Below are 26,841 nucleotides of genomic sequence, written 5' to 3' on the forward strand. Positions count from 1 at the left end.
CTATTGGTCTTTGTGCCACTGCCCCCATGTTATATGGAAGTGGTGGTACTGCAGCAGGAAGGCAAAGAAATAGAATGGTTCTGTTGCTCTGGCCATCCTGATTTTATTCATTTAAGTGTTGTGGGCCTGAGGCGGGGGTGGGGGTGGGAGGACTTTGGTGGTGGTCAAGATAGGGGGGTCAGTAATTCCAGACCTTGTAGGACTGGAAGGGAATCGTAGGCCTCGGCATGGGAAATTGCAGGGATGGTGGGGTAAATGGAGGTTGTAAGTTGAGAGAATGGGAGTGGGCTATCATAATCTTTGTGGTGGAGGAAACTCAGAGAGTGAAGGGAGATCAGAGGTCAGGTTGGGGGTTGGGGGAGATGCGGTGGTGATGAAGACTTTGGAAGCCTTATGGTGGAATCGGAAGCCTCAGACGAAAAGTCATGGGGGCCTACCAGATCACTGAGGCTCCTTGTATTAAAGACACTCAACTCCTGGATCTGCCAATTAAAATCCTTACCTTGATGAAGCTACTGGGCTTTCAGGTGCTTAGGAAATTCAGCACAGAGCAGTTTAATTCCAAAAGTAGGATGACAGTGAAGCTCACATTATCAAACTTAAAGTACCAACTCACCTACTTTGAGCAGGCTGGTTGCCTGCCCACCTCCTGACCTCAGTTAGAGTCAGAAATTGGTTGGTTAAAGGAGAGTTTGGCTTGAAAAACAGATTTCTCAGATTTTAAGCACCCAACCAACCCAAACTGGCTTGTTTTTTAGGTTTAAATTCCCTTCTCTATTAGTCAACTTTTTCGAAGATATCAATCACCTTTTGCTATTTTTTCTAGTTTGGCAACTATTTATGTAACACTGTTTCAACTAAACAACACAAGTTTATTCATTTTGATATAATTCACATGCAGGGTAAACAAATGATTTCACTTGTATGACAACCATTTTAGTGGAAATAATCTGTATTCATAATAGATGCTATACAGACAAAGCTTTGAAAAGCAAAATGTCAAGTACCTTTTAGCAATGAACAGTTCACTATTGGGAAGATTACAGTGTTTTTTTTACACAACAGATTGCATCACTAGCAATACTGCTGAGATATACTAAACCATGAAGAGGGTGAATAAGGCTCTTCACATTATTTGAATTCTAAGAAACGGCAATAACTAATTTTAATCGGTTGCTATCATTAACACATGAATAAATTTCATATTTAGAATTCTAATTACCAATTCAAATTGATGATGCAATTACTTAATTAAACTCATTTACAGATTCTAATAACGCGCTTACACTTTGAAGTTTAGGTGTCAAAGCATGTCATTCATTTTGTAAAATGGGCATAGATATAGCAATTCCAATGTAACCACGACAATATGTTTAATAACCATACAGACCAATATAATTTGCTCTTGTTTAGTGGAAGTTTGTGCTGTAAATCATAAATAAGAGCATGTCATGCACTTCACTATGTTGGGGAAAAAGTTCAGATGTTTTTGAAAATGCTTTACAAGACAATCATGTCAGGACTATCATAGAACTTTTGCAGTAAAATTAAAGTCAAAAATGATAGTGCATGTGTGGAATTTGACTGAATAAAACTGAACCGATCACTCCTTTTCCATTCTTCTCTTTCAACAACATCATGTGCTCTCTCGTTAATCCTTTATTTATCAACCATGTGCTCCCTGGGCTATCACTCTACCAGATATATCTGAAATTACATTATATCATTTGAAACATTACTATAATTCTTAATTTTCATATCATTTCTATTATACAGAAATTGTGTATGTGATATATACTTTACATTAAAGTGGAAATTGAAGATCAGGTGAATAACAGTCATGCTGATACAATTGTGTTCAGAAAGATCAGTGTTATCCAATGCATTCCCCAGTTGCACATGATGAAGAATAGAAAAGGAGTGATCTGTTCAGTTTCATTCAGTCAAATCTCACACGTACACTATCATTTTTGATTTCAATTTTACTGCAAAACTTCTATCATTGTCCTGAAACTATTTCTTGCAAAGCATTTTAAAACATCTGAACTTTTTCCCAAACATAATGAAGTGCAGGACATGCCCTTGTTCATGTGATAAATCAGCCACAGACAAGTGGTAAACTTGTGTTGTTCATTTTTTGACCTTACACTACAGAGTTATGTTAAAATTGCACCAGTGTGCATGAGTATGGGTGTCATTCATTAGACCATCCATCCCTAATCTAGTAAGGAAGAATCAACCATGTCCTTGTTAGACAAGAGTCAATATCAGTTAGATCTCAGCTGTTTATCAGGATACAAGGTAGTTTAGTTGTCTGGATTCTAGTGACCTGGAAACTGAAGGGCTACTTGCTCAATGAAATAAGAACAATAGTCTGCCTTTTGTTACCTTCTCTGTTCCTGTTTTCTCTGGGTGCCCCTAAATATTGGTACATTTAGATCTGCAGGGCCACTCTGTGAAGCTGTAAAAACAGGGCCGGCCTTTGGAAGGGTAGCAGTCCAATTGCTATCAAAACATTCTTGGGGGCATGAATGAGGCAGTGGATGGTAATTTGGTTTTGTTTAGCTGAAAGTTGGTGGTTTCCACAAGACAGTTGAGATGCTTGAGCATTACTTTCTTGCCGAGAGTTGAAATGTGCAATTGTGGCAAGCTCAGAAGTGCAGCAGTGTTGTGTTCAACCTTCACCTTAACGGATCTTTTGAAACAAGTCACTGAAAGGAATAGGGCACTATTGAACTAAAAGGAGAGATTTGGAGTTTGGCCATGAGCCAATCTTCTATTAAATGCCCAGATGTTGTGTTCGGAAATAGCAGGTGACAGAGCTTAAGCGAGGCAACAGTCAGAGTGCATAAGACTGATAGTGATCTGTTGATTCCTTCCCCCGGGGCCTGAATTTTCGCCATGACAGAGAGCCTCTTCATCCTGGTGAAAATAGCGACCACGGATGAGCATGAAAATCCTAAGTCCTGCCCCTGAACACGGTACTTTATATTTTCATGGATGCTGGCTGGGGTTTGCACGTGCTTGTTTCGCGGAGGTAGCAGGTCATTTGAATTATCAGCTGCCTCAAATTGGATTCTGGCATCCCCGCAGAGTGAAACCTGGCATGTGCAGAGTAGATCCGGTCAGAGCAGTTCTGTTCTTTGTGCATTTCCTTGAATAGCTAAGGTATCCCTTTGGAGAGATAAGGTGCCTCTATAGAGTTATCTTTAAATTTGTATTTACTGCCCCAGCAGTGTCAAGAACTTAACTCCAACTGTCTTCAGGTCACCTAAGGGTGTTGGAGGGTGGGGCTGCAGGTCTCCCAGGGCAATGTTTTGTTGCCCCTACTGAAACTTGCATTGAAGAACTTGGTGCCTTTGAAGGGCACATTGGGCTTCATCCAAGGAAGGATAAAGGATGGGCATGGCATCCTCTCAAATAGAGGCTGTAGAAACCAGTCAACGTGAGCAGTCAGAGTCCAAATGGAGGGCTGAAGGTCAAGAGGAAGAGGCTGTGGCATGAGCACCAGGAAAGAGAAGCAGGAGAGCGATGACAACCAGGCTCTGCCCTGGGGGAAGAGTGTACAGATCTAGGACATCATCCCTTAATATGATGGAAAACCAGTGCCAAAGGAGACTTATGTTGAGCTGTGATGTTGTGACAGAAATCTGTTGCACGGTACAGCAGAACTGGAACCACAATCCATCAACCCCCATTCCCTGCCAGTAGCTGTAACTATCACACTAAACTTCTATGCTTCAGGATCTTTCTAGGGTTTATCCCAGTCAGCAGCACCCAGCTGCATTAAGGATGTAACTAATGCCCTGTTTGCCCATGTAGGGGAGCACACTAGTTACCCTGTAGATTTGGGGCTGCATTTTATGTGCCCCCTCCATGCGTGTTTCCAGTGGGGTGTCATGTAAAAGAAGCAGATGCCCAACCCACCCCTGAGCTCACCCCCATAATACAGGGTGGGCACCGAAATCGGCAGCCCGCCTGCCATATTCAAATAGGTAATCAAGTGTCAATTAGGCTTCTTACCAAGCCAGTTGACCCTGATAATACACTGCCCACTCCATAAATTGTTTGGCGTTGGCAACCGAGTGGAAGCAGGCAACCCATTTTTCAACTACCTTCTTCAAAGGGTGGGAAGGAAGGAGGAATTCAATCTTCGGGGGCTGCCATTTGCCAAATAAGGTCGAACTCCTCCCTTCTTCCTTACCCCCCCATTGTTAAACCCAAACACTCCCATCCCCCGCTCCTCTCGCTGACCAGCCAAGACCATCTCTGGCCAAGGCCCTGGACTTACTGGCTTTGAAAAGCTCTGGGCCTTCTCCGTCAACATCTTTGCAGTCCTGGCAGTGGCCATTAAGGCGCTCCTGGTGCTGCTGGGACTGATGGTGCTGTTGGCCAATTGGATTGGCCAGCAGCTCCAAAGGATAGGACTTCCTCAAGAGTGAGAGGCAAAAGTTCCACGCTGGTTTTGTTAAGCCTGTTTGCAGCATGTTATGGCTGTGGGGCAGGCTGGCATGAAGCGGGTTAGCTCCATGACGACTCTACTTCCATAAGGGTGTGAGCCGCCTGGCACCCCCCCCGCAATGAAATCCGCCCCCCACCACCCCCCCCAACCATTGGTGTCTCAGATGCAGACAGCCATGACCTTTGCTCAAATTGCAGGTTTCCCTCAGGATCAAGGTGTCATAGATTGTACTCGTGTCGCAGTAAAGGACCCAACTTGACATGTGGACACCTTTGTCAACCAGAAGCCCTTCCACTCAATCAATGTCCACGTGGTTTGTGATGTTCATGTGTGTACAAGGTTCCCTGGCAACTGCCATAATTCCTTCATCCAAGGTAGTTCTCAACTCCCTCAGCTATTTCAGCCACCAATACAGGTCTGAGGCTGGATCCTAGAGGACAAGGGCTATCCTTGTCTACAAGGGGTGGTGTGGGGGGGTGGGGGGGGGGGGGGAGGGGGGTGTGGGGATGGAGGAGGGACGTCAAGATCTAAAGTTGTTGAATTCAATATTCAGTCCGGAAGGCTGTAAAGTGCCTAGTCGGAAGATGAGGTGTTGTTCCTCCAGTTTGCATTGGCCTTCACTGGAGCAATGCAGCAAGCCAAGGACAGACGTGTGGGCAAGAGAGCAGGGTGGAGTGTTGAAATGGCAAGCGACAGGGAGGTTTGGGTCATTCTTGCGGACAGACCGCAGGTGTTCTGCAAAGCGGTCGCCCAGTTTACGTTTGGTCTCTCCAATGTAGAGGAGACTGCATTGGGAGCAACGGATGCAGTAGACTAAGTTGGGGGAAATGCAAGTGAAATGTTGCTTCACTTGAAAGGAGTGTTTGGGCCCTTGGACGGTGAGGAGAGAGGAAGTGAAGGGACAGGTGTTACATCTTTTGCGTGGGCATGGGGTGGCGCCATAGATGGGGGTTGGGGAGTAGGGGGTGATGGAGGAGTGGACCAGGGTGTCCCGGAGGGAACGATCCCTACGGAATGCCGACAGTGGGGGTGAAGGGAAGATGTGTTTGGTAGTGGCATCCAGCAAAGAGCAGCAGATATTGGTTGGAGTTGTTTATAGGCCACCAAACAGTATTGGTAATGTGGGGCATGATATTATTTAGGAGATGAGAGAAGCACGTAGCATAGGCAATACAGTAATCATGGGTGACTTCAATCCGCATATAAACTGGGTAAACCAACTAAGCACTAATGCTGTGGAAGACAAGTTTCTGGAGTGCGGTTGGGATGGTTTTTTAGAGCAGTATGTTGAGGAGCCAATTAAAGGACAGATTATTTTAGATCTAGTATTATGTAATGAAAAAGGGCTAATTAATAATCTTGTTGTAAAAGAGCCTTTCGGGATGAGTTTCCATAATATGATAGAATTTTACATTATGTTTGAAAGTGAGCTAGTTCACTTTGAAGCATGTGTGTTAAAGTTGAATAAAGGAACTTATGAAGGCATGAGGGACAAATTGGCTGAGGTGGATTGGGAAAATACATTAAAAGGTATGACTGTACACAGGCAATGGATAGTCTTCAAAAAACTATTACATAGCTTACAGCACCTATACATTCCCTCAAAGTGCAAAAACCCCAAAAAAGTCAGCCAACCATGGCTGACAAAGGAAGTTAAGGATTATATAAAATTATAAGAAAAGACTTATTAAGTTGCCAGAAGTAGCAGTAAACCTGAGGATCGGGAGGTTTTTCAGAATACAGCAAAGGAAGATCAAGAAACTGGTAAAGAAAGGGAGAATAGAATATGAATTCAATCTAGCAAAAAACATAAAAACAGACTGTGAAAGCTTCTATACGTATGTACGTAAAAAGGAAATGTTCGGCTAAGACAAATACGTGTCCATTACAGATAGAGTCAGGAGAATTCATAATGAGGAATAGAGAAATGGCAGAGAAGATAAATGATTACTTTTTGTCGGTTTTCACCGAGGAAGATACAGGAAATCTCCCAGATTTAGAGATCCAAGGGACTAGGTAGAATGAGGAGTTGAAGGAAATTAGTATAAGTCAGAAGGTTGTATTGGAGAAATTAATGGGACTGAAAGTTGATAAGTCCCTGGGACCTAAAATTCTGCATCCCAGTGTTGGAAGAGGTTGTTATAGAGATAGTGGATGCATTGGTGATCATCTTCCAAAATTCTATAGATTCTGGAATGGTTCCTGAAGATTGGAAGGTAGCAAATGTCACCTCACTATTTGTGGAAGGGAGGGAGAGAGAAAACAGGGAACTACAGACCATTCAACCTTACATCAGTAGTGGGGAAAATGCTAGAATCTCCTACCCCACCCCTGCCACATGGAGAGGCCATTAACTCCATGGATGTAGCCTTCCAAGGGCTTTTGGTTTCTGGAGATTCCATGACCCGAAGAGTAGGCTCCCAGCAGCAACAGTCACCCGTGGCTCGACACTGCCACTAGAAAAGTTACCCGTCTGACCAGCAGAGCCTGCCTGCATGGCCCTGGCACAGATATTAATTTTGCAGCCTCCCTGTGAAGGCGCCTCTTTCCCCACGGCTACCTCTATCTGAGCGCTATTGAGGCTGCAGAGTTTCCTGGCCTCTGATTGGACTGGCAGCTCGGAGTGGCTGCCCGCTGTCTTTAACTGGACGGCAGGCCGAGTGGCAGCCTCTTAATTAGCCACTGACGGGAGGGTTGCTCCCTGCAGTGATCTCATTACCCGCTCATGGAGCCTCAGGAAGCACAATGAGTCCCGTGTCAGGAATTAACTTGTGGGAAAATGGTGGCTGTATTCTTTAAAATCAGAGGCCATTCATACAACAAGGCAGTAGAAATCTGAAACGCTCTCCTGGGAAAGGCTGTACATACTAGGACAGTTGGATCTTTCATGACAGAGTTAGATTTTTGTGAGGTAAACCTTTCATAAGATATGGAACAATGGTAGCAAAATAGACCTGAGGTACAGATCAAGCATGATCTAATTGAATAGCAGAGCAGGCTCAATGGATTGAATGGCCGACTTCTGTTCCCAACGGATATATGATCCTAATTATGCAATGAGGATCCATGATCCCTAGCATGGGAATGTAATATTATACCATCCTTAGCTTCCAAAGAGCTAATTATGAGCTCTCAGCACCATCTCACTTACAACCCAAGAATGACAACACCTTCCTTTTAAGAGTGGGGAGCAGCAATCCAGAGAAAGTAGAGTCAGTGGCAGTGACCATGCAGTTTATTGGTTGCCTGCTTGGATCACAGGAAATGTGGTTCCTCAGATTTTAATATGTTTCCACTAGCCACAGCCCCAATCTCCAAGATGCTGCACCATCTCCTTTGCTGCTACTCATGTATAAAAATGTCAAAATATTTTGTGAAAGATTGTTTATAAAATTATAGTGTGCCTTTTTTATGTTTGAATTTGATTACTGATTGGCATCAAAAGTATACCATTAGAAATTAATATTAATGAAAGAGAAAAGAATATATCTTACTTGACTGTACTCTTGAACTGTGGCAGCACTTAACCCAGTTGCTGCCATATATGTGCTCCCAATGGTTTTGATTTTTTCTACTCCACTGAATTTAGGCTTGGACAATAACTGTTGGAAAAAAACAATATTTTTCTGAACATCTAAATGGTAATTTGGGTAATCAGATATTTAATATAATGCATATATTTAAGGGGTTAACATGCTATGATTATTTTAGCACAACAAAAGCAAGAGATTGTTTTATTATAGTACGAAATAAGCTAACAGACAAGCATGATTTCAAGCACATTAAAAATATTAATTTCAATTTCAAACCGACATATTGCAAAAAATGGAGAAATGCAGCAACAACACAACGGACTGTTTAAACGTTACCTTTATCCAACTGAAAGCAGGAATGTACTGAATAAGGATGAGCATTGACAGTGCTTCAAGGCTATTCTGAAAGCAAACTTGTAGGGTTGATGAATCCCCAACATGGTCTGGGAGAAGCAAACTGAATGTTGCATAGCATAGAAAAGATAACCCAAAGTATCTGAATAAAAATGCACACCTTAACTAGCACAAAAAAAACAGCAAAAGGAAAAGAAAAATTGATCACCAAGGACCATATATAATGAATTTCTCCTGCACAAAATCATACAATGGTTACAGCACAAAAGGAGGCCATTTGGCTCATTAAGTCTGTTCCAGCTCCCGTAAGAGTTATTTATCTAGTCCCATTCCTCCGCCCTACCTGTTGTCCTGGAATTTTTTTTCTCTTTATATCCTATTCTCTTTTGAAAGTCATAATTGAATCAGCCTCCACTACCCTCTCAGACAATGCATTCCAGATCCTAACAATTCATGGTGTAAAAAAAGAATTTCTGCATGTCACATTTGGCTCTTTTGCCAATCATCTTCAATCAATGCCCTCTGGTTTTCAACCCTTCCACCAATGCAACAATTTATCGGAGGATCCCATTAGATCTTTTGATACCCAAAGGTCTTCCCCTCCCACCCCAATCATCCACCCCTCCACTCCTCCCACACCAGTTCCCCTCCCAGTAGGCCTGTCCACCCAGTTCCCAATCCCCCTTGCCCCTCTTGCCAGGGCCTGCCAGCCAGATCCCAGTGAGACCATGCATCACCCCCACCACTAACCTCTCACTCTGGCTCTGCTCCTCAGCATTGGGGGCTGGATGCTGTCATAGCTGTTGCCACCACTCCTGGGGATACTGCTGGGACTGGAGTGCTGTCAAGCATTTGAATGGTCAGCAACTCTCAGAGGCAGGGGCAAAAATCTCGCCTCAAGGCAATCAACACTCCTCCAAATGTTAAATGCCTAAAGGTGAGCTGCCAGACTTTTGTGCTGGGTTGCTGGGGACACCAGTGCCCTAACAAGTCCATCCCATTGAGTTCAACAATTTCAAATCATAACCCCCGCCCTTTTCTTTTGCATGTTGTTTTATTGTTTTTGTGAATGCCAGCTGCTGGTGATGATTCTGCTGTCCCCATTTCCACCTCCTTCTTTGTTTCTTCACTTATCCCATTAAAATCTTCTTTTGCATTGCAACATGATATCTTTTGTCATTTAATCTCTCTCCCCTCCACTGTATCATAGTGGAATTCCATTTCAGGTGGAATTTTATGGCAGTGGGATTTTACGTTTCCACTGATGCCAATGGTGTTTAGAATGGCTCGCTGCATTGTACAGCCGCATCCCTGCCGCGATGAGGCCATAACAGTCCGGCCTTCCCCTTGTTTTTATCCCTTCCCATTTTCCCTACTTCTATACTTGATTAAAACCTGTCACATCTCTAGCTTTTCCTGTGTTGCAGCCAGACAGAGTGTTTCTACTATTTTCTGATTTTAGATTTCTAGTGTCTGCAGTATTTTGCTTCTGTGTTAATTGTTAATTCATCTGTCTTATATAAATAAAAGCACTTATTCATTAAAGACTTGGGGCAGGGTTTTCTGGCCCCGCCTGCTGCTGGGATCGTCTGGTCCCACTGAAAGTCAACAGACTTTTGGCTGGGCTATCAAATCTCCCACGGCAAGTCCACCATGATGGGGCCAGAAAACCCTGGCCTTGGTCTGGTATAAGTAGATATTCAGTCTACTTTTGAAGAGGACTACTATATGCAGCAGCAAATGATAGATTCTATTAACTGGGAATGCCTGTTACAATGTGTGGATCTTACCACCAATTACCAATTTCCTAGACATTGGGCTAAAAGAAGAGGCCCTCTGAATCACAGGGGATCCAAGTAAGCAAGGTTTGCTTTCAGAAGTGGCCAATGAAGCTGAAGAACAACTAGTTATTAATTGGTGCCTTTAATGTAGAAATCATCTCAAGGCACAAAAAATGGAGAAATTGGGATAACTGAATGCTTCCTCAAAGAATTAGGTTTTAAGGATGGTCGTTAAGGAGTAGAGAAGGGGTTGAAGTTATGAAAAGGTTTGAACATGACGTTCAGAAAGTTAAATTGGGGGTATGGCAGGGGGGGACTAAGAGCCAATGGGGGTCAGTAATTACTGGAGGGATGGATGAGCAGTATTTGTTGCAGATTAGGATACAGTCAGCAATTTTGAATGAGTTGATGTTTATGGAAGAGAGGGAGGATGGGAAGTTGGCCAGGAGAGCATTGGAATAGTTGAATCTGAAGGTAACAAAGGCATGCATGCATGATCAGATAAGCTTAAGCAGAGAAAGAGATGGGTCATGTTACAGGGAGCTTTATGATGTCAGAAGCTCAACTTGGGGTCAAGAAGGAGACTGGGTGAAAATCACATTCAACCTGAGGCAAGAACAAGAAATGGGGACAGAAATTATGGCAAGGGTATGGGGTGTGGCACATTTGAAGATAATGGTTTTGGTTTTCCCAATATTTAGCTGGAGAAAATTGTGACACTTCCTGGACTGGATATTGGACAAGTATTCTGACAACACAGATGCAGTGGAAGTGGTGATAGAGATTGTGGAGAAGTGGAGTTCAATGTCACCAGGGTAGACCTAGAACCTGATGCCATGTCTTTGGATGATGCCACTGAGGGGCGGTATGTAAAGAGGAATGTTAAGGCTCCATGGATAGATCTTTGGGGACTCCCAGGATACAGAGGCGGGAAGAGCAAGCATTACTGGAGGTGCCCTGGTAACAATTGGACAAAAAAGAGTGGAACTGAATACGCACTGTCCCAGTCAGCTGGATAATGGAAGAGAAACATTGGAGGAGGATGGTGTTGTCAAAAATGGTTTAAAGATTGTAGCAAGGTCAAGAAAGATGAGGAGGATAGTGCACCATGCTCACAGTCATAAAGAATGTCATTGTTTCAATGATTTGGATGTGGTAGAAACCTGATTGTAGAGAATCTACCACTGAATTGTGGGAAAGATGAGCATGGATTTTGTAGGCAACTGCATGTTCTAGTACTTTAGAGATGCAAGGGAAATTGAAGATGGGGCAGTAGTCTACAAGGACTTGAGGGTGGGTTCTTTGAAGAGGGGGAATGCTTTTATGAGTGGGGGATAGTACCTGAGGAGATGGAAGCAATTAGCGATACCTGCTAGCACGGAGACTAGAACGGGAATGTGGGTGTCAGCAAATTATAAAATAGGGAAGAGGGAGCCGGGGGTGGGTCTCATGACAAGATGAACTTGAAGTGACCATAAGGGGAGATAGGACACAGGTTAGAAAAAGACCCGATTCAGACTAGAGCTTGGGAAGCAGAAGTAAGTAGGGTGGATGGGAGAGAAATCCTTTGGACATTTTACCACACCACCCAACCCTCAACCTCCCTCAACCGCATACAGTTGGTAGGATAGGTGAGAAGAAATCCCCATGGGAGCGGACAGAAGGAAATTTCAATCAAGGTTGCGGTTGGCCTTATTGCCCATCATCGTCCTCTGTGATTCCATCCAGTTTGAGATGGGATTGCAGAAGGTTGTCTCAGCTACAACCTTTAATCTTTAACATTATTTTTGATCACATTCCTCATCCAATGTTTCTCTTTTATCGCCTAGCTGATTTGGATAGCCTTCCCTTGGTTCCACTTTTTCTTATCCAATGATTAACAGAGCATCTCCACTAATGGCTTTATTTCCTGCTCTCATATTTTGTACTTGTCTCTAAATTTACAATTACCTTTTTTCTGATGTTGTTAAAAATAAAAACATGAATAAAAAATGGCTTGGGTGAAGAGATTTGCAATGTAATAATTTAGATTAATGCACTTTCTCCACGCAGACTATCATTAGAATATTAATTAAAGATTCCTTGTGTTTGGAAAGTTTACATCTTAATATGTAAAGGCTGACGATATTGCTGTATACTTACATCATCAAAGTCAGCAATTATTTCATTCAGTAACCGTAGACATTCTAAGCCTTCTTTATTTACATCTGACTCTGTATAGAATTCTTTGAAATCTGGGATGGATGCGAACATGACGCAGACACATTCATATGATTGATGGTAAAGGTCCTGCCAAGCAAATGAGAAATGTACAGGCTTATTCTTTTCCACTGAAACTTTAAATCCACCATTCAGTCCAAATATTTTTCATGTCTAACCACAATCATACATTTTTTTCCTGATGTAATAGTTTTTAAAAAATTCTTTCATAGGATGTGGGCAGCACTGGCAAGGTCAGCGATTGTTGCCCTTGCTCAGCCATTTCAGAGGGCAGTTAAGTGTCAACCACATTGCCGTGGGTCTACTGTCACACGGGACATTATTGAACCAGATGGGCTTTTACAACCATCGATGATGGTTTCATAGTCACCATTACTAAGACTAACTTTCAATTCCAGATTTATTTATTCAGTTTAAATTCCACCAGCTGCCATGGTGCAATTGGAAATCATACAACCCCTCACCACCCAACCCCCACCACCCAGATAATTAGCCTGAACCTCTGGATTACTAGTCCAGTGACATTACCATTATGGCACCGTCTCACTTGTTAACTGAGCTTTATTTTTCATTTGATTAAATGTATTTATGTTTTGTGGAAAATGCCATAAAATGACTGTATATCTCTCTAAAGGATCCATGCCCTGAAATTCAATGGAGTTCTGCCTGTGAATGTAATTTAGTGCTGACCATAAGAAGTTTGCAGAATGATGGGGTGGGCATATCACTAACCTAAGGCAGATGGATATAAATGGGTGCTTTTCTGATACTCCTCCCATGCTCACAGAAACTTAGGTGGCCCTCTCACCATTAGACAGGTGGATGGGGTAGGGTAAGTGTTGCCCTGGCTCTTCCTGGCCCTCAAGCAAAGAAGCCAATCTCCAATATGTTTTATAAAACATTCTGGGGTGGCTTCAGGGTCGCAGGCTGCTTCTGTTCCTTGCAATACACTGATGAAACCCACATACCCTTGTAGCAACCATACATTAGGTATATCAGTGACCACATAAACAACAGTTCTGACTGTATATCAGGAATGGAGAATCCCCACTGCAGTCCCTGCCCCTTGTCTGTTATTTTCTTGGTAAGCATTGAGAGAGGTTAGTGATGAAGCCTAGCATAACTGGGTCCTACTGGTTTTTTTTGGAATTCCAGCAGGGATACAGGAGACCCAAGAATCCTAGTAGAATTTATGGCCATAACATTTTGGACTCCCATTTGATCAGTGCAGATATAGACTTTGGAATATGAAAGTGGATAATTGGCAAATTTTACACGTGAATATTACATTCCTCAGTGTACTATTTTCAGGCAGATGTCATGCCTAGTACAGGCATGTCATATTATGAACTTTTGGTCAATACTTTTAAAGATTGGACACAAATGAGCATTTAAGATGGCTGCAGCAAATCAGCTGACTTTTGGCATTTGGGCTACAGACAGTATCAAATCTCTGGGGAATGCTTAATTAAATATGGACATGGGTGAGGGTACATCACAACCACTTGTGGAATTCATGCATCTCAATGTTTAAGGATGGTTCAACACCTAAAGACAATGGGGGTTCCAGACTGCTTGTTATGTTACACACTGGAGAAAAGGGAAGACTGAAACTCAATGGCTATCAACTTCCCGTTTTATCATAATGGCCTCTCCCCATTCAAACTAGGCTGAATGGGCCTCAGATATGTTAACTCAGCTGTCATGTGATTGAAGCTGGTGTCAAGGACAGCGCATTTATTATCCCAGCACCAGCAGATCCATCAGAACAATTAGTCATCAACCAGTCTGAGAACTAGACTCTGAAACTAGCTGCAAGTCATCAAGAAGCCAAAGTGCTTAACCCCTGTTCCAGTTTCAAAATTCACCTGTGAACCAACCTCCTACATATTTGACCAGAAGAAACTTTGCAAACTGCTGTGAACTGTTTGCTTTACAAGACTTTAAATCATCAAATCTATTCAAGAAGTCACAGTCCTGCCAGGTGGGAGACTAGAAATGGTAAATCAGAGACTGAATTAACTGTAATCTGTAAAAGTGCGCAATCTTTATCTGTATCCCACCATTGTGGGCAGAATTTTTCAGTCAGCTTGCAGGGGCGGGCCTGACACACCGACATGTAAAATGATGCGCGATGATGTTGGGTGTGCGTCCCAATGTCATTGCGCTGTCTCACGATGTTTCATTCAGCAGGAGCGCGTTGGAGTTGGCTGCATGCCCACCAATATTTAAATAGCCTATTAAGGCCATTAGGGAAGTAATTAAGGTCATTGTTGACGCTGCCCGTCCAACCATAAGGTGAAAAGGCCAAGCAGCCTTCACATTTTTTAGGAAACCTCATCCATGAGTGGGATGAGGTTTCCTAAAGTTTTTATTAAATAAATTTAAAGATTTTATGAAATATAAAAATATCTCATCTCATGTGACAGTCACATGAGGGGACATGTTTAAACAACTTTTTGATCCATTTATTTATTTGAAAACTGCTTTAATCTCCCTGAGGTACGGAGCATGCACGCGAAAGAGTGCTGGCCCCGAATCTCTCTCCTCCCCTCGCTCGCACAGGTAGCGTTGAGCGCTACAGCTTGCGTCTTACGTTGGGCCGGCCTTAATTGGCCCACCTGCGTAGAATGGTGGCACGGAGCTGATTGTGGGTGGTGACCACCCTCGCCCGCTCCCGCCAAGCCCACCCGCTGACTGAAAATTCAGGCCTGTGTGTCATGTGGCCAGAATTTTCCCATCGACCCCGCCCTGCACGACAATGCATAGAATGACATGCGGTGACGTCGGGCCAGCGTCCCAACGTCACCGTGTGCCATCGCAATATTTAGGTGGGCGGGCGCATGATGTTCTCAGATGTGCGCCCGCCATTAATTAATGATCCACTTAAGGCCCTTGCGGCAGCAATTATTGGGGATCTCTCAGGGTCCGTGAGATCTTCAGGACATCGCATGGGCGCAATGGGCAGGCGGGGAGGCCACATTTGTATAAACCTCATCCATGAGTGGGAAAAAAGCGGTGAGTGAAGTCGCGGGTGGTATTTGGCAGACATTTAATTGTTAAAGTTATTGATACTTGCCTGTGTGAGCAGGATTATTTCAAAACTCTTCACAGCTGCTTGGACAGGAGTAACAGCCTTTAGGTCAGGACACTTGAGTAAACATCATTTCTGGGGCCTTGCGAGTTTCAGGAAGCCTTCCCTTAGCCTGGAAATGGGAGTTGTGCTCTCCACTGGAGGCACCTCCTCTGAGGAGAAAGGGAGGGCCAGAAGGGAGAAGAGGCCAGGAGTCCACATTCAGCCTCCAGGGAAACCATCTTTGGGAGGAGAAGCACAGGCACAAGGGGCGCAGGGCCAACAGGAAGCCCAAGGCGGGAGGGGCCATAGAAGACGTCACTATCCTGCTGCCAGGGACACAGACGGTGAAGCAGCTACCTCAATATGTCTGAGGTGCAGTGTTGAAGGAGGCTCCATCCCTCAAGGGACACAGTCATATCCATCTGCCAGATGATAGGCCCTGAGATCTGTGCCAACTGTGTGGGTGGACACCCCATGTCAGTGGCGCTGAAGGTCATGGATGCCCTCAACTTCTATGCTTCCGGCTCTTTCCAGGGGTCGGTGGGTGATCTTTGCAGAGTCTCCCAATCAGCTGTCAAGCAGGTGATAGATGCTCTGTTCTGGCGTACATTGACTTTCATTCACTACCACTGGGACGAGGCCAGCCAAACAGAGCGAGCCGGAGGCTTTGCAGCGATTGCTGGCTTCCCCTGCATCCAGGGTGCAATTGACCGCACACATGTGGCCATCAAGGCGCCAGCGGGTGAGCCTGGTGCCTTCGTCAACAGGAAGGGATTCCACTCCTTGAATGTGCTAGATGAGATTCTGCAAGTCTGTGCAAGGTAACCAGGCAGCTCCCATGACGCCTACATCCTCAGATGCTCCCAGGTGCCAAGGGTCTTCAGTGCTCTAGCCCGGCTGGACGAATGGCCGCTAGGTGACAAGGGCTATTCCCCTCAAAAGGTGGCTTATGATGCCTCTCCACCATCCAAGAGCAGAGGCCAAGCAGGAGCCAACAGAGGCCAACAGGAGCCACGCCTCCACAAGGGCTGTGGTGGAGAGAACCATCGGTCTTCTCAAGAAGCGTTTCCAATGTCTGGACCGTTCAGGGGGTGCACTCTAATACCCCCCAGATCGTGTGTTGCTGATAGTTGTTGCATATTGTGCTCTCCACAATCTGGCTCTGGAAAGGGCTGATGCAGTGGACAAAAAAGATGTAGATGCAGTTGCTCCAGCTGCACAAGATGAATCCAGTAGCGAGTCCAAGGATGAGCACACACAGGAGAATGCTGAGGGGGTAGATGCTGACTTGGGCATACTCCAGGGAGGCAGGGACACCCAGGAGGCTTTAATCCAGTGAACTTTCAGCTAGCACACCACAGATGGCCAGGGCTCTAGGCTCCATACTCCATACCTGAGTGCAAAATCTGCCTGGGTAGGAAGATTTAATAAGGGCCTTGTCAATAAAGCTCAATGTCAAACAACTCACTCATAACATCGTGGGTAACTGTCCATTTGCAGAAGTAAGGAGTCACCCTGAGCCATGCTCACATAACAAAATTTAATGATTTTACAAAATGAAGAACAAAAAAAATAATTACAAAGGTGTCACACCAAGTGGTCATGAACTAATAGCGGAGCAACATAAAATTACCAGTGAGAAACCCATGGTGTGCCTAAGGTGCCTTAAGTTCATGCTTGTGGGTGCAACGTCTAGGTGGTGCCCCCTCACTGGGAGTGGCATCTGAGACAGCTTGCTCACTGTGCTATCCTGTTGCCCTCGATGACCCTGGCAGCTGTCCTCTGGTCTGTGGAGCCTTTGATGGCCCTGCCTGGGAGGGAGCAGCCAGTTCCACAGCTGACATCTCCCCAGTTGCCTCAGCCTCACCGGATCCCATGGTCACTGGAAGAGGGGCGGAGAAGCTGCTGCCCTCATCATGAAGCACCCTGAGAGGAGCACGCAGAGACAGAGGCAGCTGCTGCATCAATGTGAGTTCACTTTGGACCTCATTGCTCACCGTTGATGGATGGGCACCGAGCTGGGATACTCCGTGCCCAAACCATCTCCCACACTGGCAGTGACAGCTGAGGTCAATGTCGATGTGAGTGCTTGCTGGTCTGTGCGCATCCACAAGAAGCCCTGATTGGTCTCCTGGAGGAGCCTCTCCACAAGAGTCGCCACTCTCTCCATGGAGGAAGCATGGCACTCGGCCATGAGGCTCATTGCATCGGTGATGCTCCGCGTGGACTCCTCCAGCACGGAGACCATGCCACGCATAGCCTCATGTATCTCTGCCAGACCCACCCGCACACCCTGCTGCACTTCCGCCATTTGCTGCCTCACGGACAACTCCAGAGGCACGTCATCTGCCACTGACTGAGCATATGCCTGGTCCCCAGCAGTCCTCTGGCTGCCAGCGCCATGGGCACTCTCTGCCTCCGCCTGCACCTCAAGCGAGTGTGAAGTGCCCTCACCGCTGTGCCCCAGGACAATAGCCGATGATCTAATTCTCAACGAGGTGCTAGTATCTGCGCTGGTGACTGCCTGGTAGGGATGGTGTGACGCTGGTGAGTCCAATTGTTCAGGGGCCTCAGGTGTGAGAGGTGGCCCCTCTGTCTGCTCTTCCCGGCCATGCTCCGGTGATGCTGAAAGGAAGAACAAGGACATTTCATTAGTTAAAGTGGAGACAATGTCAACGTGCACGTCTGTTCCCCAGATCATTATGCATTCATCCTTCCATAACCAGTGGTAAACCCATGTTGCAAGCTTCAATCACTGAGCATTCAGCAGTGCCATGGCTGCTGGAACACACATGGTGACCTCAGTGCTTGGCAATCATACCTCCCCATGCTACCCCTGCCTCACCACCACTGGTGGACCTGGGCGCATGGTGCCTCTTCAGATCCATGGCCTCCTGCTCTAATCTAGTCACGATGGCCATCTGGGCCTGGCCTCCGCCAGTCTGCATCCGCTCTGCGGAATCGTGTGCAGTCATCTCCTGAAAAGGAGAGAGGAGCATTGATTAGTCCAGCCTGTACCTGAATTCCCATTGCATCCCGGCCACCCCAAGCAGAGTGGGACATTATAGGACTCCAGTGCTTCGTCACCCCGCAGCTGCCGCACACTCACACAAAGAAGCCAGGGCTGAACTCCCTCTTGCCCACATGCTGCCTCCAACACATTTGGCACCACACAGTCTAAGCTTGCAAAGCAAGGAGGCACATGCACGTGGAACGCAGATGGATTTGTGCCCCGCCACCTGGAAGCTCCCCTCCCAGCATGTTAGCACCCTGACTTTGACATGTTTCACAGTTCCAGCACTCTGCCTGGGTGCAGATCCTTGAGTTTCCCTCTGATTCTATGCTCCGGGTGTCAGTGTCACACATGCTGTGGGTGCAGAACCCATCTCAGCACAACCCTCTCAGGGTGAACTAGGCATGGGCAATATCTGCCAGCCCACCCAGCGAGGGATACATGCTGTGAATAATTCAATGCTGTAACTGCACTCAGAGTTGCTTGGTTGGTGGGGGGGGGGGTTGCAGTTTGTGGGGAAAGGCTGACGGCTGTATTAAGTGACCTCTGCCGACATGGTCCTCACCCTTCCCGAGTCCAAGTCACTGAATTGCTTGCGGCACTGGACCCATGTGCGTTGCAACACGTCATGGGAGCTGACTATCTGCCTCCTCCTCCCAGGCGCGTTTGATCAGGTCTGGGGGCCTTCGCCTCCTGTCCCACAGAACGAGGACCTCCTGCCACCTTCTCCAGGGGGGCAGCTAGGCACTCATTGAAAAACTGAGGGGCACACTGCCCCCCTGCCCTACCTCCGGCCTGGCCTGCTCTCCAGCAGCGCTTTAGTGAGCCTACTACTGGCTATTATGATCAGCCTTTCCAAGGCTGCCAGTGCTTCATTTAAACAAGCTGCCGGGTCACCATTGGACCCAGTGGTCATTGCACTCCCGCTGCCACCTGCCCACTCCCGCTATCCTTGGGAGACACGCTTCACGCCGGGAGGCCTTAACTGGCACGGAGACGATCACGGGTGGCGAACCACTCCACGCCCGATTTGTGTGTGTGTGTGTGTGTGTGTGTGAGATATTGTGTTAATTTGGGGTAAATGAGTGAGAATAAATAACCTTTATTATAAGCTACAAATGCATGCTGCTGACTTATTTAACTGGAATACACACTCCAAGGGTAAGCAAAGGTACACTTCTTTGCATGCAAAACATACTGATTATGGGCAATAAAAGAGCAAATACATTCTGTCTGTGACTTAGGCATTAACCATTTTATGGGTACATTATCATTTCTACTTGAACTTCATCAACCAGAAAATATAACTAATTCAGACAAAAAGATTTTAGGATCTCTATGATGTTGCAATTGGGCAATAAAAATCCTTAATGTTTTAATTCCCATTTGCATCCAGCAACATTGGACAGCTAAAAACTATGTTGATGGTGGTCTCCAACATGGCATGGATTGTGAATATGTTCTGTGCTGCTTCTGAACTGGTTAATAATTGAGACAAGAATGAATGGTCCCTTTAAGTATTGATAGGTTGTATGGGTGATAATCTCTTTCATACTAGGTAAGTGGTTACATTGTGAAAGTACTCTGGAGGTACTTGTAAATAACAATTTGCGGAGTTATCTATAGTGCTATTTAATGCAAGTTTCTGCCACTACATGCATGACATCCATTTCCATAGTAAAAAAAAAATCAAATGCATTTCTGTTAATACCAACCCTAACTGTAAGTGTAGAATCATGTATAATAAATCTCAAATAAATAACCAAGTCTTGGAAAAAAATAACGTAATATAAATTAAATGCTAAAACTTAGAAAACATTGTTACATGTTTTTTTTCACTAAGTATCTTCATTTTGTTCAGCATCATACTCAAACCCATAAGTCAGTACTTGATCCTTATGACTGTTGCCTAACAGCTAGGTAAGTGCTCTGAGCACTTGGTCCCAAAAAAGATTGCTTATCATTGTACTCTAGGTAACGTGTGCTGCCATGAGACCCTGTCAACTTCAGAAAGAAAAATATACATAATATCAGACCATGGTTTAGATTATAAATAGCTAAGCTGATTTATTAAATAATAAACAGTTAGATGAACAGTATTAAATAGCAACAATAGGTCTATAGTAATAACAAATTTTATTACACCCCTCAAAATCTTGAAAATAACAAAAATTCTGTGCATTATTTCTTCACTTCCACAAACTCTCTGGCTTGATCTACCATTGGCTTCAGAATGACTGCTAACCAGGGAAAAATTAGCCTCAGTTAAATCAATCAAAGTCCTTTCAAAATGCATAAATATTGAAAATATTTAGACATTTGAGTGAGAAATTAGAATCTTTTGTGCTCAGCTCCTGGTGTTGAGTGCTCTTAGGACTGCAAAATGGTGTTCACTCACAAGCGCTTTTGGGGAGAATCATGCCAGATGCCATAGAGGTTAGCATGTACGTAGTGAATGACTGTTGAAAGTACACTGATTAGGCAGACCAAGACATCAATCATTGTGCAAAGCTGATTTAACACCAGAGGGGCCGTTTTGGAACTCAACTCTCCAACTTAAGCCTTCTCTTAGTCTCACTCAGCTGAACACACACTCAGCAAGAGGTGTAGATTAATTAGGCTCCAATGGTGGGAAGAAATTGAATGGAATGAATTGCTTCATCATTTAAAAGTTATTTAAATAGATTTAGCTTAGTTCTTAAACTGGAAGTCTTTTTATTATATTGCATTGCAATAATATATTCTATTATAAGGCTGTAAAATGCTGATGGTTGACATTTGTCTAAGTATTAATAATGTACTGGAGAAAGTAAGAAAGGAGGTGGCTTGAGACTGGAAAACAAAAAAAACTTAAGCAGGTCCCCGCACAAACCAGAGGAGAGAGAGTAGAAAGATCAGCCACATTCTTCCCAAGCTTTTTGTTCAGTGTTGCAGTTCAGGTAGAATAGTTTCCAAGCCAGCAGTGCTTTAAGTGGAGTCAGGACCTGGAAATGGTCCCAGCTCACAATTATTTCCTAAGTCTAGGAGAGAAGGAAAACCCAGGCTGAAAGGCAAATGGCTAACGACCCCTACTTTCAAGGTCAGTTCAGAGGCGAATGTGAGGTTGGTGTTAGTTAAACCAACACTTAGCTCGGCCCTCGTCTCCTCCTGCTTCCCTGGTGGCAAGGACTTGGGGCCTAGTCTGTCTCTCCAGTTCTGCTTCTTAAACAAAAAGGCTAAAAAGGTTTCATTAGTTAGCACTTTTTAATAGTATTTTTAAAAATTAATTACTCGTTTTTAAAAACGATCAATTTATTGCTTTAACATTGATTTTTGTTTTTGCTTAGCAAGTTGTTTATGTTTCTTCATACCTAACTTTTTAAAAAAATCATGTTTAACGTTGCGCCAAACCAGATCTCAGGCAGCTGCTGCTGGGTTTCTTGCTGAAGGGGAAATAAGAGGTTCACAAGGGCTTTGATTGCATTTTGGAAGGCTGGCAAAAGGGGTTATTTTCACTTCAATAGAAAAAAGAAATGTTGGAAATGCTCAGCACATCTGGTGGCATCTGTTCAGGGCAAAACAGAGGTCAGTGACCCTTCATCAGAATTAGTGCAGATCATGGATCTGAAGCATAACTGTTTCTCTCTCCAAAAATGCTCGCTCGTCTGCTGAGTATTTCCAGAGTTTTCTGTTTATATTTCATATTTCCAGCATCCACAGTACTTTACTCTCCTATTACAAGCTCTATGTTAAGTGTGGTTGGTATTAATTTAAAAGGATAAAATATTTATCACTCAATGCAAAGTGTATTTTTTCTGTTAAAGCCCACTTCTGTAGATAGAAGTAGAACACTAGAACAGATGAATAGTTGGTGCTAAATTGCTGAAGGTTGTGCCATTTTTAAGCTTGGAAGTGAAACCAGGAGTTATGCACCAATCGAACATGTCACTGTGAGTTCAAGATATTCTCTTTTGTACATGGGATTGTTGTTTGTGGTGCTTGTGAGGTTCAAGTCTGTTGGATGTTGCTGACTGGAAATTGCGTAGGGCCAGGTTCAAAGGAATAGAGCTGGTTGCATAATATGAATGACGAAGTTGTGTGTAATTGTCTGACAAAGCTGTGTATCAGTGTATCATACTGAAACTTGTACTTTCAATGGGCTTTATAAATAGAGGCATAGTGGACAAAAGCAAAGAAGTTATGCTGAACCTATATAAAACAGTTTGACATTACTATAACTATGGTTTCCAATTCTGAGCACTGGAAGGATGTGAAGGTTTTGTAGATGATTCAGTAGGGATATCCTCCAATGGCTTCAGAGATGAGAGATTCCAGAGAAGCTGGGGGTGTTCTCCTTAAGAGCCAAGAAGCCTGAGGAGATTTGATGGAGGTGTATAAAATTATGAAGGGTGTCACAATGACATGACTTGTGCATGAGTGACAGTAATCTTTAATTTCATTGGCTGATCAAACATATTTTGAACTGCTTAAGAGGGACTTATAAAAAACCAAGCAAAGACACTGACTTAAGATGGCTGCCACAAGTCATCTGACATCTAGTTGATCAGTTTCTGGAAGGTTCAAATATGAATCACAATTAAGCCACAACATTCTTCTGTGGAATTTCACACCTGTTGATGTCTTGGAATACTTCAAAAGGTTTACTGAAATTGTACTGGACTTCACATTTGCATTTCAATAAAGCCAGCTCTCAAGTGAAGACAGAAAGTCCACCGGGATAATAGCTAAATGGAAGGTGTTCTTCCTATCTCATCAAGATAGATGATAGATCATTCAGGAATTAATGGCTGGGAAATTACAAAATCTAATCATCTAGGTCATGGGACAATAGCCTGAGCTAATCAATTACCTTCTGAAATCATTGTGGAGAGGTGGGTCATGTGACTGGAGTACCAATTTTGAATGTCTTTTATTACAACACCTAGCTGCTAAGCAGGAGTCTCAAAGAGATCTGCCAATGGAGTGGTAACAGTTTCTCCCTTCTCTCTCTCGCCCAAATTCAAGACCCTTTCACTATTACAGCTTGACACCCAGCTTAGAGGTAGAGAATTTTCAAAAAAAGGAACATCAGGTGCAAAAATCACTGATTTCTGGAAAAGACAGATGACATTTAAAAAAAGGAGACTGTCTCCAGAAATTGCAGTTTACATGGGCTTCAACTCCACTGCATTCTCAAGACATCATGAAAAGATTCTGTTGCAGCCATGGATTCCAGCAAAGGACTTATAAGCACTGAACTCTCTATTTTTTTTACCTTTTAATATTGAATTTTAATCTGGCCTAAAAGTATCCTCCTACTGTATAACTTGTTAATTTTGTGCATGTGTGTGTGTTGAAAAGGTTGGGGCATGGGTTTACCTTTTAAATATTTTTATATTTTTACCTGAAAGGGTATTTAACTCAATAAAAATGAACCCCTTTGTGTTCTAACCTCAAGAATGCCTGCCAGTCTGTCTTCTTTGCAATTAGCACATAAATAATTAAGCACAGACATTGAGTAATAGGTTCATGCTTATAAGTTCACAAAAAAAACTCTGCAGTGGCCAGACCTGGAGTGGTAGAATAGGGGAGTCATATCACCCCTCCTTACATGGTGCTAATAAGGGTTGGATAGAACAAATAGAACTGTGGCTGAAGGATGACCCAGATTTAACACCATTTAAGTTGATTGGCAAAAGAACCTGAGCTGATACGAGCAAAAAACTTTCACACAAAGAGTGTTTAGGATTTGGAATGCACCCCCTCCTTGATATTGTGGTGGATATAGATTCAAATTCAAGTTCAAAAGGAAATTGGATAAATGCTTGGAGAAAGAAAAAATATAGGGAAAGAACAAGTTGGGAGGTTTGTGTGATGATCGGACTGACAGTGTCTCTTGTCAAAAGAACCGACGCAGATTCAGTGGATGAATGGCCTCCTATGCTGCACTATTCTATTCGATGGGGCTCAAAGCGCATTGTGAAGGCACCTAACAAAAGTTGTCGAAGGTTAAAAGGAGGGGCGGGGGGAGGGGGAGGTGGTGAAATAAGGGACCCAGAAATAGGGGAAGTATCAGGGCCCATGATTTCTCTCCCTGTCCCTGGTGATGCTCAGGATGGCATTCCAGCCATCACCCAAATTGACATCCCGGCTGCTTCCCACCCAGCCTCAATTTTGAGGTTACAATGCTCAGGCCTTGGGTGGGAAAGGGGGGGGGGGGGGGCACATCCCTCAAGGAGCCCCTTTTCACATTGTGCACTCCCTCCACAAGGACCTCAATGGGTATTCCTGCCCACCAGGTCTCTCCATGAAGACCCCACCCTCTCTCCCAAATCCCCTGGGGCATCACCTCCCCTTATCTACCATATTGCTGCAAGATGCCCCCCACCCCCCAGGCCAAATTACCTGATGGTGGACTCTGTGGCTTAGGATGGAATTTTCTGTGCCCGTTGGCAGCGGGCATGTTTGACGGCTCAAGTGGACAATATGGAGAGAAGGGCAAAAATTGGTTAAACGACATCGTGAAACCCTTTGCAATTATCCGCAATGTTTGTAATTGTTTGCAATGGTGGGCTGCATTTTTCACTGTCGGACATCGGGAACTTCATTGTAATACACCTGCATATCATTAAAAGCCCAGCCCGCAGGAATCATCCCCTCAGGCTGGATCATCTGAGCATGTCAGCGTGATTGTACACTGACGTGTTTCACATCTGTACATAAGTGACGTGCACCTGGCGAGCTGCACTTCGCTCGGGGCTTCACTGTTGTTTGCCTACCTTGCTTCGGTCAGCACTCGCAGTCATTAGCACCAGGCTTCGCAGATAGCACAACACCACTTTTAGCAGGGCTCTGGAACAGGTCTCCATATACCAGATCAGCTATAAGACAGGGGTGGCTTTTCGACAGTTGCACGGCTAGAGCTTGCTTGGGCAAGGGAGGGTAGTGGCCTTAGGCAATGGAAGAGACTGCAGGACGAAGGCTGTACAGGAGAAGGGGTATCATAGGGTGTGTGTGGGGACACACATCGATCTGTGCAAGTGGCCTCAAGATGGTGAGGGCTGAGGAGATAGTCTCCAGAGGAGATGAGGCCAGATGGAGATGTGAAGGTGCGTATGCGAGAGTGAGTGTTGATGTCCTTTGAGCTGGCAGTGAGTGAGATGCCAGCGAATGTGTGATGGGCTTGTGCGTGTGTGAGTTTAGAGTGATGGGTTGTTGCCATCCCCTGGCTGCATGGTTGAGGTCATTTGTCCTCTTTCTGCATTGGATGGCCAACCTCTTCTGTGCAGCACTGCCACTGCCATTGCCTGCCAAGCTGGAGTGGTGAGATTGCTGGACCTCCTGTGGCCAGAGCCCATAGAGGACATCACAGTGGGCCTCCACTCATCCAAAAGGCATCCCAGGGACGTATCACTGAGTTGAGCGGCTGCAGTCTTCTTGCCTTTCAGGGCCATGTTTTCTATGCGGCAGTCCTGGGCTGAAAACACTGAGAGGTGTGTGCGCGTGGCTACACTTTAAATGTGGTGCGCGGAGTGAGTGAGCGGCAAGGTGATGGCGTGGCAAGCAAATGAATGTCCGCCATCCATCGAAATGGCTTGTTTCCAGGGAATGCATGATTAATGAGGTGGGATTGGGTCAATGCAGCGTGAAAAGCTGCCATTGTGGCTAGCGGATAAAACGTTCTACCCGCTACCGCACTTAGTGCAAATCTGGGACAATTCTACTCTTAGAATCTGGGGACTGCTTGTAGTCCCAGTCCTAGCTACTGCTCCACCATCCCTGCTGGGACTACAGAGCTGCTGGCCAATCAAATTTTTTGGTAGCTCTCTGAGGCAGGACTTCCACCCTAGTGAGAATGGAAGTCCCGTCTCCAGTCAATTAAAGCTCCTCGGAGTTATAAATGGCTGTGGGGTTGGGCAAGGATGCGTTCCTCACTGGCTCTTCACATGGTGGAGCGGGAAAGAATCCTGCCCTCCAAGTGTTTGGTGCATTCTATAGTTGTTTAATGTTGCATAAGTCTATATGGAATGAACGGTCTGACAGGCGCTAAAGGACTTTTTGCTGAATTCAAGGTCTTGCACAAATGGGTTGCTCCCAAATGTGGACACACCCCTTGGAATACAGAATGGCTTGGAGAATGACTAGATGCCACAGCGAGCAGGACAAGTGGCTGGGTGACAGAGGAGGTGAAGCAAGGAGAAAAAGAGCTCTTCGCTGGGGGTCATATCTGGACAGGGTGATGGGGAGCGTGTTGGCTGCATCTCAATCAATGGGCATGGGCTAACTTCACATTACAATCCTCAAGCCGGTTTTTGGGGGCTACGGAAAATATCCCCCTCTCATAACCCCAATTAGGTGGCCAGCCACTCACAGAGTTCAAGATGGTGTTTGTCCACACACATAGAGTTGCCATTTACAGGAAG

At 44.8% G+C, this 26,841-nt stretch overlaps 1 protein-coding gene across 1 annotated transcript in view; it reads right to left on the minus strand.

Moving 5' to 3' along the window:
- The window catches only part of LOC121276246 (adenylate cyclase type 2-like), a 504,535-nt gene that overhangs the window by 13,597 nt on the left and 464,097 nt on the right, over nucleotides 1-26,841 (minus strand). Inside the window, exons 21-22 of the mRNA XM_041184445.1 lie at nucleotides 12,273-12,419; nucleotides 7,957-8,064 (exon numbers count right to left, since the gene is read on the minus strand). Of these exons, the coding sequence (XP_041040379.1) occupies nucleotides 7,957-8,064; nucleotides 12,273-12,419 (255 nt within the window). The remainder of the gene's footprint in view (nucleotides 1-7,956; nucleotides 8,065-12,272; nucleotides 12,420-26,841) is intronic.

This window comes from Carcharodon carcharias, chromosome 3, assembly GCF_017639515.1.
Source record: "Carcharodon carcharias isolate sCarCar2 chromosome 3, sCarCar2.pri, whole genome shotgun sequence".
NCBI classification, from domain to species: Eukaryota; Metazoa; Chordata; class Chondrichthyes; order Lamniformes; family Lamnidae; genus Carcharodon; species Carcharodon carcharias.